Genomic DNA, 20569 nt, shown 5'->3' with positions numbered 1-20569 from the left:
AGAAGGCCAAAGAATACCAAAAAAAGTCAGTATGTGCTTCACTGATTATAGAAAGGCTCTTGATTGTGTTGATCATGTCAAGCTGTGGAATGTGCTTAGAAGAATGGAATCCCAGAATATCGAATTATCCTCATGTGAAACCTATATACGGGTCAAGAAGCCACAGTACAGACAGAACATAGTGAAACAGATTGGCTCCAGGTTGGCAAAGGAATAAAACAAGACAATATACTCTCCCATTATTTATTCAATTTATATGCTGAATATATATTAAGGGAAGTGGGATTGGAAGAAGATGAGCATGGTTTTAAAACTGGAGGAAGAAACATCAATAACAGTGTGCTATACTGACGGCACTATTCTGATAGCCAAATATATAAAGAATCTGCAAGTTCTAGTAATAAAAGTCAAGGAGTACAGTGGAAAACTGGGACTATAAGGAAATCCAAACTAACAACAGCAGTTATAACAACCAGCCTTAGAACTGAAAAGGAAGATATTGAAGTGGTAGATAGCTTCTGCCTTTTAGGATCAGCCATCAACAGTAATCAACCCTGACTGCTCATTGGAAGGATCGATAATGAAGCTCAAGCTCAGATACTTTGGTCACCTAATGCGAAGAGAGATCTCTTTGGAGAAGACCCTGATGCTGGGAAAGATTGAAGGCAAAAGGAGAAGAGGACGGCAGAGGATGAGATGGTTAGATAGCATCACTGAAGCAATGAGCATGAAACTGAGCAAACTCAGGGAGGCAGTGAAGGACCGGAAGGCCTGGTGCAATATGGTTCATGGGGTCATGAAGAGTCGGACACGACTTAACGACTAAACAGCAACAACAATCAACAGTAAAAGAGCAAACAGTCAAGAAATACACCACAGAGTAGCACTCGGTACAGCAGCCATGAAGGCCATGGAAAAAATACTCAGATGCCATAATGTGCCTCTACCTAAAAAGATCAGAATACTGCAGGCAATGGTATTCCCTGTGACACTGTACGGAAACAAAAGTTGGACTTTGAAGAAGCAGGATAGAAAAAATAATGATGCTTTTGGTGTTGGAGAAGACTCCTGTGAATATCATGGATAGCAAAAACAAACAGTTTATAGAACAAACCAATCCAGAGAGACCAGGCTCAAATTAACCTACTCTGGACACCTTATGCAAAGACCTAGCTCTCTGGAGAAGGCTTTAATGCCAGGAAAGGTGGAAGGAAACAGAAGAAGAGAATGACCAGCAGCCAGGTGGATGGATTCAGTTACCGTGGCAATGGGTACACCATTGGAAGACCTGAAGGACCAGGTTAGGGACAAATCACCATGGAGAAAATCTATATATATGGTTGCTAAGAGTCAACAGTGACTTGATGGCACATAATCAGTCGGTGACTATTCCATATAGGAGTTCACATATCATACCATGCCATAAACCCTGCTTAACAGACCACAATGGCTGGGTTCACGCTACTTGCCAAGCTAAACCATAACTTAGTAATAACTTAGTGCAGTAGATGAGTTCAGAACGCCAGGATTTGCACATGAAGAAATGCTTCTCCATCCCCAAATTTCTTATATATCAAACTGAGCCATAGTATATGTGTGTGCGTGTGTGCATTGCACAGTTTTTGTTTTGTGTTGCTTTTTTGCGTTAGCATGCTGTATTTCCTAAGAGCACTAAATCACAGCTTGAATCCATTGTTGGGTTTGGCTTAGCGTGATGTACAATCACAGATGCATTCTTTCTTGCCGTTTCTGCTCTTATTTCTAATTTGGTTTTATGCGCTATATAAGCCTCTAACCTATCTGTAGAGTTTCAAAATGATAGCAGCTAAAAAGGAGGGAGAACACATCAGGAACTGGCCAAATGATTAGTTTGCTTATCTACAAAAACTGTGGCTGGGCTCACAGAACATGTTAAGCCAGAAGACTGCTTCTGATTTAGCTTTGTGTGTGAATGCAGACGTTGTAGTTTGTAAACCATGGCTTATGACCTATTATTATGCATGCGTTACAGCATGGATTGTTCAAGAAACAGTGGCTAAAGCAGTGGCTTAGCATGAGATGAGACAAGAAAGCAATATTTGAAAACTGAATGTCAACATTTTCTGTTGCTGAGTACAGGAGTAAAATCACTGGATAGGAATTGTGTGCAAACAGATTTTGGCTCAATATTAAAAGAAATGCCTAAGGTTTTTTGGCAGTAGAACAGATTGAGTCTCCTCCACTGGAGATAATTAAGCAGACGCTGGATCGCTTTCTGTCAAGGATGCCATGGATTCATTCTGCATTATAAATTCCAAACTGAGCAAAAGGATAGACTTAAGGACCTTCATGGTTCCTGCCAAATCTGTCAGCCTATTACTCTAGTTTTTTTCACTGGCATGCTAGTTTCCTGAATATATGATTGGAATGGGAAAGAAGTGGTGTTCCTTTCTCACTTTAGTGAAAACTAGACAGAATCTCTGTTTTACTCTAAAGGAGCATCAGATTAAGTAGCATCTGTTAGCAGAGCTAAGAGGCAACTGAGATTTGTGCCAGGGAGGTGACAATGCAATGCAGATCGCGCTTTACAAATATGTTGGGAGGAATACTGTAACATAATAGTGGGGGCCCACTATCATGGTAGGGACAAGTTTAGTTACATAAAACAATGATATGGATAAAGCAACAAAAAGAAAACAATTCATTGGTTCTCTGATATTGCAGACTTCTCCCAGATTTGCCTGCCTAATTATCCTAGAGTGTGAGATTGAGGGAGGGACTGAATGCAAAACAAAACAACTGCATAAAAATGGGGAAATAAATAATATTTGTTTGAATGATGGCTACGAGAGCATGCGTGGTAGGGCTACAATGCCCCCGATTGTGGTTTCCTGCTTTCTCTTGCATGCATGCTCTCAAACACACCCCTTTTGCATAGCCTCTCTCATATGGCAAGCCAGTGTATCTCAGGAAAGCTTTGGAGGGGTGCCGGAATGGGGGGAAGGAATGATGAAAGAAAGGAAGATGCAACTGCCAGGACTCTCCGATTTACAAGATGAAGCAGCTGCTAATCAGATGCAACAACTCTCTAGATATTTGACAGATAGGATGGGAGCAACCTCATGAGGCAAGAAGGCGGGACCCCTAGTCCCAGGTGGTGGGGAAGCTTCTTCAAATAACATAGCAGGAGATGGTGCTCAGAATTTTAGGACCTTGGACAGAGGCACCACCTAGTCAGACTGGGGTTGTACAATGCTCACTTAACTGGAGAACCAAATTCCTCTCCTCCTTGATTCTCCCTCCTAGCCTCCTTGTCCTTTACTAAATTCTACAAATCCACCATATCTAGCATCTCCTTTAATTCTTTTGATTCCGTTTCCTTCCAAAGCATGAACCCTAGCTCCTAACTACATCATTAATTCAGTAGTAGCCCTCCATGGCTGGTTTTGGCAAATCACTCAGAAAGGCATTTTTCTATCTCTTTTCCCCCTTCTCTCCCCTCTCTACCACCTCCCCACCCCACTCTGGGGACCTTTAGGGTGGGCATGATCTCTACTCTGAATAATTAACAAGGGACAACGTTGCTGAGTGCAAAGGGGAAAACTCAAGAGAACTCAAAGGGACAGGCAAAACCAGAAAACTCAAGAGGACAGCTATTTCAGATGATCTACGATGCATGCTTGTCTCCATTTCAACCAATCAAACTGACAGATCCATTTCTTCTTGGACAGCCACATTCATCTACTGCCAAATAAGCCAGGACAGATTCAGGGCTTTATAATAAACACTACAAAGAAAAATCTCTTCCATGCAAGCCAACTTGCCCTAAATGTTGCTCCTTTACAACTAGAAATGGATCAGCAATGTTTGAATTTGAGGCACCCGGCTTCCATTTTACTTCTCTCAGCATCTAACTGCCAGCTCTCAATTCTGCCTAGGGTTGAAAGGAGGCTGTGGAGGAAGGCTGGAAAAAGTTGAATGTGAGTTGACTCCTTAATCTGTCTCTCAGCACCGATCGCTTGACATGCTCTGCTGTCAGCATTGATTGCAGATGCTGCTGGTCCATCTATTTATTTATTTTTGCAAATATGATTGTTTTTACGTGTTACATCCTGTTTCATATGGAAAAACCCCCAAACAAACTTAAAGCCACTAACTGAATAATGAAACACTGACAAGATTTATTTCCTGAGAGCTCCGTTATTGATGCTTCTAAATAATGTGAAAGATTCTCCTTTCATTTTCTTGCTAGTAAAGGATCTTTTTTTTAATGGAAACTCTTCCTGATGGGTGGAGGGAGAAGCTGAAGTCCAAGAAGCCTGTTGATGCAGTAATTCCATAACAATTTTGGCTCCATAATCCTTTCCAATTGATCGTTTGGCCAAACCTGGGATTCCCTCTTTGGATTCCCCTTAGCATTCCTAGGGAAGGGAAGGAAGGGAAGGATGTTTTCCACACATGTCTTTCCCCCCGAGGTTGGAGCATTCTCTCTGACTTTAGAGAGAGGAATTTTAAAAAATCTTATGATCTCTAGGGCAGCCTTCCAGTGTCCAAAGGATTATAGCTTCCAATGGGGGGGGGGGGGGAATGGCTGAGAAAACAGGTGCTGCTAAGTTAAAGTGTATGCTTGAATAGATAAAAGTGAGAGTGAGAATAATGCTGTTGCTATGTGCAGGAACAATGTACTTGTGTAGGAGACAAATGCCCCAGTTTAGGAGAAACAAGCTCAAAATCCTCCCGGTAAGAGAAATCTTGAGATGAAGAATTTGCCCACCTGCTCTTCCTTCTTTCTTTCATGTGGAATGCTATAAAATGTTCAGGATCCATTAAACCAACGTTTCCCATTACACCTGAAACGGATGTAGGCTGTACCTATAATCTCAGTTTGCAGAATATGACAAAACATAGGCAGAAAAGAAGCCAGCTCTGCACTTGAAATATAGCTGAGATCTCTAGCTTAACAAATCCCAGAAGTACTACATTAAGATGTGATTGGAGTGAAAACAGAAGATATTAAGCGACACTTATTTGTGGTGCTATAACCCAAGAAATTAGGTTCATACCATGATAAGCTGTAATGTGGTGAATCCAGACAATTGTGTTTTGTTTCATCAAAGCATGAGTTAGCAAACCATTACTTAGCAGAATGTGCCATCTTATTCTGGTCCTTCCCCTTATGCTGGCTACGGTGCCCAGCAAGAGTTTAATTATTTTATTTAATTTTACCTAGGTTTACATACTGATGCACTCAACAAGTCGCTCTGAAAGACTCATACACCTTATTCAGTAATCAGGTTAAAAAGATACAAAATCATAACAACGATAACAACCACATTAATAATAACCCCCCCCAAAAAAAAAAACTGCCAGAAAATGCCCTAACCTGCAAGCATTCCACCATTTAGATCCCAAGGGCTTGTTGAAAGAGCATATCTACATGAGATGCTAAGCCGGGCTTGGCTATAATCATGGTTAACAGACTCATAGAATGCACCCGCTAGAAAGCATAGCAAGTTATAGATAGCTGGATTTTAACAGCCCACCTCCTCCCTGCCCTCCAGGTATCCCTACAAATTGCTCAGTGCTGAATCACCCAGTGCTTCCTGGCTATTGTTGTTTTAACACTTGAATTAAAAACATAACCAAATGTGGTGACCCAATTAAAATTGGGACGTATGTGCATTGAGCGGGAGAAGGCCTGCCTTATTCTGAAAAGCACCCCCCTATAAGCACATATAAGGAAGGTGGTAAAGAACAAGATAGGAGCAGTAGAGGCTGGGCTTCAGCAGCATCAGTAAGGGCCCCACTTTGCAGTCATTTCTGCTGGGATCTCTCCATTTGGTATTTCTGGAGGAATAATGGCAGCTTAACCATAAATTAAATGTGTGGAGTACTAGATGAATTAGTAGATGAAACCTACCCAGTTTGTAGAAGTTATGAACTACTAGATGAAATAAAACCAGACTGCTCATTGGAAGCATTACTAACAAAGTGTAGACATTTGGGACACATAATGTGAAGGCAAAAGTAATAGAGAGGAGATTGATACTTGGAAAAATCAAAGTCTATTGAAAAATAGATCATTGATGACCCAAACAGAAGGAAGAAGCAGCTAGTGATAGACAGCCTTAGTAAAATGATGTCCATCAAGTCATGAAGAGTCAGAAGTGACAATTATAAGTTAGCTATTCCATGGTCACATGACTTGCTGACTTATTGTAAAGTTAAGCTAAGCTACAACAAGACATAGTTAGAAATTGGGGTCAAGCTACTTCTCCTTAACTACCTTAAGTCCTTAAACATGTGACTTATGTTTAAACTGCTCTTTGGGCTTGGATGAATAATGAGCTGAACTAAAATTTAGCTTACTGTGTCAGGTAAACCTGCTCATTGTTGCAGTATCTCAAATAGACACAAACTTTTTCCTATGAAGCATTATTGGCTCAGAAGAGAAATCACCTGGGGACCTCTTGGGAAGAAAAAGTTTATGGTGGGAATTTGTAGGGTTGAGTTGTCTCCCTCCCTTACCTTGGGTGAGATGATGGGAAAAGGTCCTCAGCCAGAAGAGCCCCATTCATTTATTGCAGTGCAGACCATGTTGTAACCAGAAATAAACATCCTTTATGGGTACTGCTGGACAGTAATCTTTAACTTGTAGAATTATTTTTTCTTTCTTTAATTATACCTTCCAACTCTTTCCATCTTTGGTAATGTACTTCTTCAAAGAAGGGAAAAACCCAACAACTTTGTCCTTGGAGGACTGAACAGGAACAACTTTTTAAAAGCAAACTACTTGTTAAGTCAGCTCACTGATACATGCTGTTGTGAATGTCACTATTAATAAGACAATTAGCATCATTTAAACTTTCAATATTTTATTCCTCTTTGAGCTCATCGTTTACTGTTGCCCTCCTACTTAGCTATGGATATATATGGAACTACCAGCGGGCCACATAGCAGACATATAGACTAGCTACAAGTACCTTGGTATCCCACAGTCACATGGGAACCACAATGAGGAGGCAAGGAAGACAGCAGCATCCAAGTACCACCAAAGGATAAGACAGGTCCTGAAGAGCCAGCTCAATGGGAAGAACAAGATCCACACCATCAACATGTACGCCCTGCCAGTCATCAGATATCCTGCCAGTATAGTGAGCTGGCATGGAGGACATGGAGGCTGCTGATGTGAAGACCTGGAAGCTCCTCATGATGTATGGAGGTTTCCGCCCCAAGTCCAACACCCAGAGATTATACACCAGCCAGAAAGAGGGTGGCCGGGGTCTGGTGAGTGTCAAAGCCACTGTCCTGGATGAAACCCAGAGCATCCAGGAGTACATCAGTAAGATAGCACTCAGATGAGCTGCTGAGAGAATGCCTGAGGCAGCAGCAGCAGACATGGGAGGAAGTTCAAGCTGAGGAAGTGCCATAGCAAGACAAGCCCCTGCATGGGATGTACTATTGACTGATAGCTGAGGCGGCTGATATTGGGAAATCCTACCACCGGCTGGAAAGGATTGGACTAAAAAAAAGCACTGAGGCATTGATCATAGCAGCACAAGAACAAACACTAAGCACCAGATCCATAGAAGCAGGGACCTACCAAAGTAGACAGGACCCAAAGTGCAGACTGTGCAGACAGGCCTCAGAGACAGTCCAACACATAGTGGCAGGGTGTAAGATGCAGGTTGGAACAGCATACACTGAACAGCACAACCAAGTAGCTGACATAGTGTACAGGAACATCTGCACAGTGTATGGGCTAGACCCACCCAAGTCCAGATGGGAGATTCCACAGAAGGTTGTGGAGAATAACAGGGCTAAGATCCTGTGGGACTTCCAGATCCAGACAGGCAGGCAGGTACTGGCCAGTCAACCAGACATTGTGGTAGTAGACAAGGACCAGAAGACAGTGGTGGTGATAGATGTAGCAGTGCCAAGTGACAGCAACATCAGGAAGGAGGAGTATGAGAAGCTGGAGAAGTACCTGGGCCTGCAGGAGGAACTAGAGAGGATGTGGAAAGTAAAAGCCAAAGTAGTCCCAGTGGTGGTAGGAGCACTCAGGGCTGTGACTCCTAAACTGGGAAAGTGGCTCCAACAGATCCCAGAAACAACATCAGAGCTCTCTGTCCAGAAGAATGCAGGGCTAGGAACAGCTAAGATACTGTGCAGAACCCTCAGACTCCTAGGCCTCTGGTAGAGGACCCGAGATTGAGGAAGACACAGACCACCCATAGGGGTGAGAGGGGATTTTTTTTTTTAATAAACATTCCATGTAACTAATGAAGTGGGGTATGGTCTATGAAGGCTTATGCACTGTAAATATGTTCATCTCCACAGGTTTCTTTGCTGATTTTGCTGTGACAAAATAGCCCATCTATCATTCTGTAATCTGAAATGTTGTATAAATATCCCACTGATCATATCTCAGCAGGTCACAACATCTGGTGGTACCTGCTTGGCTTTACAAGCTACACAGAGTTAAACTTGGGTCATACATGGATGGGAGACTACTGGATCTATAGGCTAGAATGGGAAGTCAGAAAAACGTACCTGAAGAAGACAATAGCAAACCACTTCATACTGTTGCAAAGAAAATTGCATGAACATACCTCTGAAGTCACCAGGAGTTGAGTCTGACTAGAAGAAGACTTTAAGCAAATATTCAATCTTCTCCCCATGTTAGAACTGCAACACCTAGATTTTATTTCCTTTGCGAACAGATGATGTGACTCCCAAATAAATACAAATCTTAGCACTTCTCTTCTTAGGAATTAAGCAATGCCCATGCTTCATCTGCCTGGACATCATTCTAAGTATGCATTTGTAATTTGGTCTGTTAAATTGCTTTTTCAGCTTATAACATAGAACGGATGCTTGCTCGTTAATGAGGCTGAACCCAGATATATGAATTGTATTTTTTCAGATGGAAAGGAGAAAACAAAGTTCTCCATGAAAGCAAAGATGGTGCATCAAGGAGAAAGGTTTTAGTTCAGCCTGCTCATTGGTGTCCTCATGTTCTATTCATAGGAATTTTGTTTTTATTGATCCAGAGGAGTGCTTGCAAATTACATTCCCCAAATACAGCCTGAACTAGCATAACACCATGCTTGGGATGTCTATTTTATTAATTTATAGTACATTTACTGCATCAATAATAGAGTTGTAGAACTGGAGGGAGATATTTAGGCCATTTGAATCCAATAGAATCATGGAGCTGAAAGGAGCTATGTTAGGCCATTAAAGTCCCGCGTTCTGCTAGATTTGTCCCTTGTTAGGCCAACTTTGCCTTTTTCCAACACCAGTTTAAAGAGCCAAATCTGCCAAATTACTGAACTGAGATTTTAAAACCACTATAAAGATTTCCAGGTCCTCTGTGATTGGTACTATGTCCTGAAATCACCCTTTCCCCCTCTATACATTTTCCCTTCTCTGGTTTCCTGGATGAATGCACAATGACACCATCCTTTTCTGCAGAGTTTCAGAGATGTCTTTTCAACCTTGGGGCCTATTTCTGTCAGTTTCACCTCTGTGCCTCTCTTCCCATTTGCTCAGCTGTTATTTACAGCACTGTCAGTTTGGGGACAAGCAGAAGAAGGCAAAATGTCCTTGGTAGGAGACAGAAGTGGGAAACCAGGCCTTGGTTGTGGTATCTGTTCAGTTGGGAAGGATGGAGATTCACAAGCTTTCTTTTGGATTAGGAGAGATATCTTCTCCCATTAGAACTGATATTAGGAAACAGCTCTTCATCCATGTTTTTAAAGTATTTTTGAAAATTGCTGGTGGGAACCAATTTAGTAGCCCAATTTGCCCCCTTTGTGGGAGGTGTCTGTCCCTTCAGGCCTGTAATTACCCACTTCAAAACTACCCTGATCAGTTCCTAAGAAACAATCAATGTCATAAAGCTTTCCTTAGTCTTTTATATTTATTTATTATTTTATTTTATTTTGTTAATTTTATATGGCCACCCATCTCACCCAAAGTGACTCTGGGTGGTGTACAATAAAACAAAACCAGTCTTACAAACAATTGGTATGAATAGAGATTTATATATTTTACTTATACAGGAAAATGTAATCCATATTTAAATTTTAACACTATGTTGCCCTTCTGATACATTTCAGGGCCAAATAAATTTTTTCTTTAGTGTTAAGAACAGGTCTTAAGGACCGTCTTAAGAAGGCCATACAGTGCTTTGGAAAGATTTCAGAAAAGTTGCTCCAGAGTATGCAAGAGCACAAATGTACCCTGTAACTGCAACTCTTTAAAGCAACTGTGTCTCTTCCCAGGATTATGTAGCTAACTTGTGATCCCAAGAAAAGGTGCAGCTGCTTTAAAAAGTTGCAGACAAAGTCCACATTTGTGAGTTACAAAACACCTTTCTGGAATCAAATCCAAAGCATTACCTAATTACCTATTCCTTAATATTCTGAATGCTAAGATATTCAAAATATCCTATAACATTTTTTCCAAACTTCTTTTCAATAGCTAATACTGAATCCTTCATTTCTACCATCCTTATCATGTTTTGTATCCTCATGATTAGATCAAACTTTATGTCTATGTATTGTTATGCAGAATATCAGCTGGGGGCTCTTTAATTTAAGCTGTTTAACTCCTGTTTTTTTCTGAATAGAAAGCCTCATTCCATTTTATAAATTGCTTCCTTAGTTGTACAACATATATTCCCCATACAAGGAAAAAACAAACAAGCAAGCATGGGTGATTTTCTTTAAGAAGAGGAAATGGTAAGATGGCAGTTTCCATGGCCCACGAAAGCATTACCTAAAAGCAAGGAAGTATCTTTTCTTTATGCACATTTTTTTATTCACATGCACATTTTTCTGAAAATGTAATCATTTGATCAACTAAAATGCAATCAACTGGTCTAGCCTCCAATTTCTCTTTTTGGCCAAATGCCTCCAGAGAACCCAGATATGGGATTCGGAAGCAGCGGGCTTCTTCTGGGTGTGATTCTCAGAGGTACACTACTTCTGTGTACAGTGTACATGGGAAGGGAGGGGTAGTCCATCCAATATTCATAGATAATAGCCACTGATAGTTGCCTATTCATACGGCAGTGAATTCTGGAAGTTGATTTTTCATAGCAGGAATGTGGCAAATTAGCCACATCAAAATTATTTGTTTTGTGAGCTGGTTTAGCAATGCTTTGCCCACTGAAGCCCAGTGGGGACATCAAGGAGAATACATATAAGGATCGACACAGGAATAAAGACATGGTAAATAGCCTGCTGTACTTGTCCAAAGATACTGCAAGTATTCTGGGCTCCCAGCATAGGTAGGTAGAGAGAAAGCAAATGGCACGCCATGCTTTTGCCCAATGGCAGAAACATGCATTTCATTAAACTGATGAATGGAGAAAAATATTTTGGGCTGACAGCCAAATTACTATAGCAATGGTGAAAGTGAATTAGAAATGTAGGAGAAGTGCCTTGACCATAATCTGTAGTTAGGCCTTGGTTTTGGTTAGCTTACTTTCACCACTGTTGGTCACGTTATCCAGATCCAATCCTAATGGCTAACTTAGGGATACCTGTTCTTGTTCAGAGATCCAAACAAACCTTTTTCAGGAATGATTTACCATGTCATCTATGGCATGGACTTCTGGTAAAACTCTTCTCCATGATGAACACTAAACATGTGGTACAAACCAGATCTTTCACCATGATTAATTTTGAAATGGAAGAAGAGGTGATTGAGGCTAGCCAAGACATATATAATAAAACAGTGATACATGGTCTATGTAAAGGTTGCAGGAAAGCTGCCAAAATTAGATAATAATCTCACTGCTGTCTGTGAGACAATTCCATTGATCAATTTTGGAAAAAAATATTTTTTTTCCTTAGGGATGAACTCAATACATGGATAATTCTTCAGACCTAAATTTAGTGAGGGACCACTAAACTTGGTTACGCATGTTGTTTCTTTCCCAGCAAAGTCCAAAAGTATGGTCAGAAATCACCTGAAGCAGCCATCTTCCTGACACTTAGTAAGTCTTAGCCAGGTCACTGCTTGGAGAACCCCATTTCCACTTCAATCACGGAAGGCATATTGAGCATAGATGTTGAGTATACAGACAATAAAGCCAAAGTCCATGTGGGCATTATCCTAGTTTCTCATGTATGTATACTGAAGGATAATAAACTCATTCCAGTGAACTGAATATATATATATATATGTAGGGTCCATGTTCTCTGCAGTAAGCTATAATTACCCCCTTTTTATGGCTCTGGGAATCCTCTCTAACTACAACTGCCCAAAGTCAGCAACATGATTCCCTGCCTTTTAAAGGTAGAGACTTCCAAACATTGTAGTTTAAACCTCAGCATAGGCTTAGCACAATTTAAAAACATAGTACAATTTAAGAATTCCACCTTCCCAAAACAGATAATTCCAGCCCCACTTACTACATACCCCCCAAATTACTTAAGTGTATGTAAGTAAGTTACTTAGCCACCAAAACATTTGCTCACCTGTGGATCAGAACCAGCAGTGTAAACTTATTTAACACACTCTCTTACACACTTAGACATTGGAAGAGGAGAGCTATGTTAGTCTATCGGAGCCAAAGATCAGGAGGAGCTAGATAGCACCTTTTCCAGCCAACAAATCTTATTAGAAAGTATAAGGTTTCATAAGCAACAGCTGAATTTATGCCTTTAAAAAAAATGTGTTAGTCTGAATAGGCACCACCGGACTCTTTCTGACACTTACTCAGAAGTAAGCCATGTTGAATTCAGTAGGTGTTACTTCCACATTGGTGTAGAGAATGTTACTCTCTTAACCATACCCTGCACCACATGTCTTAAATGATTTTAATAGCTTCCAGAAGAGTAAGAGTGTTATTCTACTGCAGTGAGAACAACCAAAGAAGGTGGGTCCATGAAAGCCTGTGCTGCCATTAGTCTGTTGGTGCCAAAAACAGAATCAGAAGGCTTCCAGCTTCCTGGATCAACTTTATTTTTGGCCAGAATCATGACACCCACCTACAGGTATGAAATAATGGTCTAGGCAGGCTGAACACAAATTCTCTAGCTCAGAAATCCTTTCACAATCTACAATCCACTCCTAGTTTCTCCTGTGCCTGCCCAGCCTTCTTTTTCAGCAACCTCATTTAGAAGGAAAATGATGTGTGTATGAGAGTAAGGGAGTGCTTTAAACTCCTAGATGCAAAATATGCCCCCATGCGTGCATATGATTAGGCTTGGGAACATGATTAAATACATAATCCCCAAAGATCCTTAAGAACAACTGCTTGGATGGGAGTTAAGCTCTTCTCTGTTAACCTTCCATGTGCCATTTCTTCCTCCAGCAATCAATGCAAGCATTCTGTGTAATATCAACTTCTTCTCTACTCTAGCCCAGTCACCTCCTGAGTAGCAGGCCCAGTTGCCAGATCCATTTATTTTTAGAGAGAGCACCTGAAATCTATCTAACAGCTTCCGCAGCAACACATTAACCCAGGGTCCAGCAATTCATAGCCTGAGAGAGGGAGCATTTGCACCCTTAATCTTATTTGTAACACTCCGAGAGCCTCTGGACAGTGCTTTATTTAAATTCATCAGCAAACCACCAGGATGCAATTTCCTACTGCTTTTTAATAAAAAAAGAAATACTGTGTGAGCACAACATATCTAAAATAGCGAAATAGCTTTGCTACTTAGCAAATGAATGAATATGTCTCTATCTGTGTCTGTCTATCATCACCTACCCTTGCATTTATTCCTGATAGCTTTTAACCAGTTGTAGAAGTTGCATCTTTAATCCTTCACAGCCTGCTTTCTAATTCTAGATGTTGTAGTTGGTTGTGTGTTGAAACAGAAAGCAAATTAAAAAAAAGGCACTTCATACATGCACAGAGGCAATACACAGACTTCTTACTGCAGCCTCAACATTAGTAAGGGCTAAAAGCTGGAATTTTTATTGAATTTAGATGAATTCTGGATTAAATTCAAACTCTCATAGGAAAAACTGGTGGTTCCTCAAATCCTAAAAGCTTGCTCAGAAATTAAGTTGGGCCCTATGAGTCACATCCTGTGAAAGAAATCAGAAGATGGTCTGGCTCTTCCTAACCTTACCCTTTGCTTAGATTCACACAATTCTGCACTTCTGTGGAAGCCACTTCAAGATTTTGCGGCAAACTCTGAAATTAAACCAGGGCTGCTGTATCTGGGCTGCAAAACTTCAGATAACCACTAGTGGGCAGCAAAGGTTGAGTTTGCTGCTCTCTGGTGGCCATTGGGATTTTTGCAGCCCAGATTTAGTCACTTTAGTTAAGCATAAAATAGTGCAAAAATGGCCACTAGTGGGTAGACATTGACCATCTGGGCAGAATCCAGCTCTAAGCAAACCATAGAAGTGAGAGACATGATATATTTTTTTTTCTCTTTCTCTCTAACACACTCTCTAAATGCCTAGACAGGTATGGGGAAGCTAACTTGATGACGTAGGAGCGCTCACACAACTCTACCCATCTCCTTAGGAAAACCATGGCAACCAATCCAAGCCTCGCGTAGCCTGGCAGGGAGGAGGAAGGAAATCCACACACTTAGCACACTTCAATTTGCTCTTTGCCCCTGTATTTCTCCATCCAACCCTTTTTGGAAGATATCTCAAAAATGGAAGAAGGCAGGGGCTCCCATCTATCAGATCCTACTCCATGCACAGTGTAGAAAGGACCTTTGCTCTTGAGGCATTTTGCATGGAGGTTTTTATAGAATGTATTTAAATATGATCAAAACATATTAGCTTTAGCGAGGGATGGGCTAAGAGTTCACATCCTCATATGTTTTTTGTCCATTTTATGGATCAGGGTCCAAGCAACATGTCTGAAACCCAAGCTCTCCTGCCACTGGGTCACTCTGAGTCTCACACTTAGGCAGTCGGTTGCTCTTGAATTGCAGTCTCCAAAGTCAACTCATTCCTTAATAAAAGCAAATCTATAGTTCACTTCTGAGCAACAGGCTCTTAAGTAACAAGATCATAGAAGCCTTTTCTTTATACAAAAGGATTTCCTAAATGGCTTTATTACCTTGACTGGAAATGATTTGTCTGCTTAATTTCTGCATCTCATACTATTAAAGGCAAAATAGGAAAGCCTATTTCCTATTTCCTACAAAAAAGCAAGTGGTAATCTAGAACTTCCATCACCTTTATAGCCCCTCTATGGCTTTAACAGGACAGGAGGACCTAAGGCACAAAGTTAAACTTCTCCTAACATGCAGATACAATGCAATGATGGAGGAAGCTTCACCTATTGAATTTCTGCGTGCAGTAGAGGAGCTCAATCTTCAGCCCCCTATGACACATTCAGCACTGAATGCAGATTGGGAAGGCCTGTTCTCTGTTTTTAATATTACTACATCCCTCCCCCTTTCAGGAAGAGTCATTCACCAGGCCAGTGGAGCGGAGAGATTAAGAGGTTGGATTCAGATCAGAGAGTCTCAAATTCAGTCCCTTGACTTTGGGCCAATGAGCCCAAAATACTTCACAGGATGCTAGTGAGGATAACGTGAGGGAGGTCTTCTTGAAAGCTGCCTAGAGCTCTTAAAAGAGATGGGATTAGAACACGATACATTTTTTAAAAAAATATTGATCCACGCATTGTGTTAAACCATAGTTTGTTTAAACAGGTTTATTAAGTAACCCATAATCAGCTGGGTTCACCCAAGAAGCTAAGCAGTAAGCCTTGGTTTCCAGACCATAATGGCTGAGCTTTCCCAACAAGATAAGCCAAAGGGAAACAAACACAGCTGCAAGAATTCTAAAAGTATGTTTTAGTTAAATCCTGGAGACCTCTTCTCTTTAACTTTTGTTTGGTTCTGCCAGATTGGTCTAGTGGTGAAGGCCCCAGGCTAGAAAGCAGGAGACTGGGAGTTCTAGTCCCGCCTTAGTCATGAAAGCCAGCTGAGTGACTTTGGGCCAGTCACTCTCTCTCTCAGCCCAACTCACCTCACAGGGTTGTTGTTGCGGGGAAAATAGGAGGAGGAAGGAGTATTAGGTACGTTCGCCACTTTGATTTATTTATAAAACTAATAAAGGGCAGATAAAAAATCTAAAAAAAATAAAATAAAATTCTCCTAACCATCCTTTGTAGAAGGCTGATTATATTTGGTGATGTGCCAAAAAGTGTGTGTGTGTGTGTGTGTGTGTATATATATATATATATATATATATGCAAGAGAGCTCTGACATAATGGAATAGTCTGGGTTTAAATGCTGGTAAGAGAAATAGGGATTATGGACAGTCCATAGATCCTTGTAGGGCTTGCTGCAGTCAGAAGGCCAGGGTGTTGTTTGGTTAATGTGTTCAGCTGAATTCTAATTCTCTCTCCATCATAAAGCTCACTGGGACTTACCTTTGGCCACTCATCATTTTCCCACCCTAATCTACTTACAATTGTTGCAATGTAAAAATAGAAAGGGAGGCTCCCGTGCCTTTTTGAACCCCTTGGAGAAAGGGGGTGGGGGCGGATAAAATCATTCATACTTCCCCAATAAAATTGTCCAGTGATGAGGTGAGGAATTCAAGTTCAACATGTTCAAATGCACTTGTACAATTCCACTGAATATTTCCAAACCAAGTCCTAGCATTAAGCCTGGCCTGCTTAGAAATGAAGCAGAGGGCTGGCTGGATTCATTAGCATGCTTGAGAGAGAGAGAGAAGTTATGCCCCACCCTTGAAGCTACAATTTGCTTCCATCTGAATTATTGATGGCTGATAAAAGACAACTCCCTTCAGACTTTACTCTGGTAAAAATCTTCCTAAATAAACTCCTCTTGTTTTATATGGGCACCCACTCGTATAACCCAACAAGCAAGATAAATCTATCCTCTCCAGGTGGTTAACTTCCTTTCTGAACTCAGGGAAGCCATATCCCTGGATGTAGTACATTAAAAAAAAAAAAAAGAATTTAAAGGAAATCAGAGTTGCAGTATAGAAAAAAAAAAGAGGAAACAGGACACAGATAGTCAGATGCTGCAAATTCTCAATTGTGCCCCTCCCCCCTTCAGTGCAAACCTGATTCCACTTGGGCACCAAGATGATGCCCCTGTGAGGTGCCCTCTCCACTTGGCACCGCTTGTGCAAGAGAAGCACACACGCAACCATAGCCTCACAAGTTGAAAGCCCACCCATGATTTTTCTCTCCTTTAGCTTTGTACATGGAGAAGAACACCTGTCTTTGTTTCCTGAGCTCCGAGGGATCGTCCTCCACTGCAGGGAAGGAGTTCGGTGATCTCCCGATCTTCCCTTTCTTCCTCCACCCTTGATCCGATTGGGAAACGCCAAACCCACAAACGCGTTATTTCTACCCCGCAACGCCAAACGTGGAGGTTGAATAAACAGTTCAACCCTGGGAAACCCACCCATTTGATCGCAGCAGATATTCCCAGAAAACCGAAGTCCCAAAGGGTGCTTCTTACCCATTTTTCCCTTTCCCAGCAGAAGTGACGATTGTGCTGGACAGATCAAAAAGCAGGGTGAGACGAGAGCAAAATTAAAGTGGAGCAGCGGGCAAGAGCGGAGTCGTTGGCTTATTTTTTATTGTTGTTGCCCTTTTTTTAAGAGCTCTCCCCAACGGAGCTGTCCGCGGTCCGTGGTGGTGAAATGTTGCTGGCTGAGGGGTGGAGCTAGGAAGGAAAAGGTGGGGTTAGAGAGAAGGCTAAAGAAAGGCAGGGGCGGAGGGGTGTGTGTCTGTGTGTCTGTTGTGTGGAGATGCGGGGAAAGGTTCTCTGAACTGCAAGTTCAACATAAAGCCACGTCCACTCTGAAGGGGGCATGGAAGTCACGTAAAACCTTGTACACAGAGGCCTGACATAACATAACGCCTGGATATCCTTCTCTTTGTCCATCGTAAAGGAAGCTGGAGCGTATATACCATCCCGATAGATCCTATGTTTCCCTTCCTGCAACGCTACTGAGTGCCAGGACCTGGATAATTCCTAAAGCTAATCCATTGTGTATATGCTCATCTAAAGTTCAAGGGTCTGTGAATTCAGTCCATTCTCACAAGCATTCAGATGTCTATGATTACAAAGCGTGAGACTCCCTTGATAGGGATGCTAAAAGAAATTGAGGGGGTGGGTTATATAAACAGATAGTATCCCCACCCTACTGGGGATCCCAATCTAGATCTCGGTGGCAAAAGGACCAACAGGGACAGCCTGTCATCTTACTAGAGATGAGAGGCAAATCCATCCAGAACCCAAACTTCCCACTATTTCAATCTCCATTCTGAATCGTTTGGCTTCTCCCTCCAACTGCCAGGCTCCCCAAACTTTCCAGAAGGTTGTGTTGAGAATCTCATTGGAGAATTTTTGGTATCCATCATCTCCCAAAATATATATACTGTAGGAGGGCTCCTTGTGTAGAGAAAGGATGGACATTAAAACCAGTGTAAATTATGTGTATATGATAGTGGTGGGATATCTGTGTGGACCCAGTCCTACTATTATAGCCCTACTATCCAAACAATTGGAATTCAAGGACAGCAATCCAGAGCCCCATGAAATAGAATGAGAAACAGATATACCCAAAGGCTAAAGTTATCAGACTTGCATGCTTGTGTGCGATAAGTGTGTGAGTATCAGAGAGGAAGAATATATGTATAAGAGTTCATATAAGAAACTCTTACTCCATTTCTCACAACTGGCCAAGTTGTCAAGAAGTACTGGGAGTGAGAGTCGAACATTATCTGAGGGTCATAGGACTTCAAACCCTGAAAGCAGAGGTTGGCAGAAAAGGTGGATCTATTCTGACCCTCAATATATTGTTATGATTGATGTAAGGATTCTGCTACAGGTAGTCCTCGTTTAGCGACTGCCTCATTTAGAGACCATTCCCAGTTATGATGGTGATGAAGAAGTAACTTTACAACCAATCCTCGCATTTACGACCTTTGCAGGTCTGTAAAGCAAAGGAAAGCTGAAGTAAGATCATAAGCACAGTCGCAGTTTCACTTAGCGACCGCTTTGCTTAATGCTGGAGTTTCCGTTCCCAATTGTGGTCATGAAATGAGGACTACTTACACAAAAACAATTGAGGGGGTGTTTTGGCCATCAGTTTCACACTTCTGCACTCTATGGGAAACTTGAAAGGATTTGTATTCTTTACTGTCATTTTTGATGTTTTGGAGTCTGTTCAGTTGTGGATTTTGGATTCCTTTCTCTGGCTTCCTTTGCTTTTTGTGTTTTTAAGACTCTGATCTTTGCAACAGATGTATTAATATAAGGTACCAGAAGATGATCAGGTGACTCTTCATGTTGCATGGTGGATTCTCAGCAAGGCAGCTGGAGGGAGAGATTGTGTCACAAGCGTATGAAATACAAAGAGGAGGCAAGTGAATGAATGTAAGGAAATGAACAATTGAAATAAGGTTGTGTTGTAGAATGGGGGGAAGGCTTATCTCAAGTGTGTATGTGTGTGCTGTCATAATAGAATGGGTCATGTGCTAGTAAAGTGGAGAGGTATGTGTCTCACACCTGTACAAAAAAAGGAAGTGTGGATCTTTCTGTGAAAGAGGCAGAACACTAACGAGAAAAGCCTATCTTTGACCTGGGAGGGAATAGTCCCTTATGAGGAAGAATGATGTTTCCTCTCGCTAATGTGCTTGTGCTGGAGAGAGGAAGATGGAACAAAGAGTTTTATAGACAGAATGTGGGAAACCTAAAGACGGGTGTATGCACGTATGTGTGAGAGAGACAGAGACAGAAAGAGGCATTACTGCCCTCCTGTGGAGCAAGCAACTCCTGCAACAAATGTTTATGGCTCACTGCATAATAAAATTAGTTGGGTGGGTTTTTTTGCATTTAGCTTTGTCAACAGAACACACACAGATCCATCCTTCTAGTAAACTACTAACTGCTTTTCCTTTTAAAAACCCAGAAGGAAAATGCATGAGAAACTTGACTCTACCCTCCACGCATTTAAAGTGCAAGAGTGCAAGGGAACTTGGACTCCTCATCCACTCCTTCCCTCATTGGAGTAAGATTTCCCAAAGAGGGGAATTTCAGCTATCACCCTCCCTGGAGGACCGCAGGCCAAAGCAGATGCAGATAGTGCTAAAAAGGCAGGTAAATACTCTTGACAGCAGAGGAGGCAAGATCTAAAACAACTAAACACATTTTAAAGAGGCAGTTTACATATACATGTATGGGATAAGCATCTGTAGCAGAGAAAGGATAACATTTGCTTATCTCCCACCTCCATTCAATAATCTCCACCCGTTGGTCATTTTGGTTAGGGCTGATAAAAATTGAAGTCCAGTATCATCTGACAGTTCTCTGTTCCTCCTTTATAAGGATGAGAACCTGGCATCCTGAAAGATGAATTTCACTGTTCTCCCAAAGAATCCAAAGGTTAGGGCTAGCTTCCAAAGTAGCCGTCTACTTTCTTATTTATTTAGCAAATCTGAGTCCTGGATCCCAGCACCAAACACAAGGATGTTCATCCCTCTTTGATTTCTCCACATTGGGATCTAATTCAATTCTGTTTCCTTCCTGTCCCTCCATTCTTACTTGCAGTTTTCCCTCCTTTCAATTGCCAGTCCTCAGTAGCTTTCTCCCCCCA

The 20569-nt window shown here is 41.5% G+C and overlaps 1 protein-coding gene across 1 annotated transcript in view; it reads right to left on the bottom strand.

Moving 5' to 3' along the window:
- The window catches only part of SYT5 (synaptotagmin 5), a 36875-nt gene extending 19267 nt beyond the window's left edge, over positions 1 to 17608 (bottom strand). Inside the window, exon 1 of the mRNA XM_088142722.1 lies at positions 17425 to 17608. Within this exon, the coding sequence (XP_087998848.1) occupies positions 17425 to 17428 (4 nt within the window). The 5' untranslated portion in view covers positions 17429 to 17608. The remainder of the gene's footprint in view (positions 1 to 17424) is intronic.
- Positions 17609 to 20569: the final 2961 nt, after the last annotated feature.

Source organism: Python bivittatus, unplaced genomic scaffold (genome assembly GCF_059951505.1).
Source record: "Python bivittatus isolate LINGU-HERP-01145 unplaced genomic scaffold, Pbiv_v1 ctg000440_np1212, whole genome shotgun sequence".
NCBI classification, from domain to species: domain Eukaryota; kingdom Metazoa; phylum Chordata; class Lepidosauria; order Squamata; family Pythonidae; genus Python; species Python bivittatus.
The sequence above is the reverse complement of the archived record's forward strand: the minus strand, read 5'-3'. Positions and strand labels throughout refer to the sequence as shown.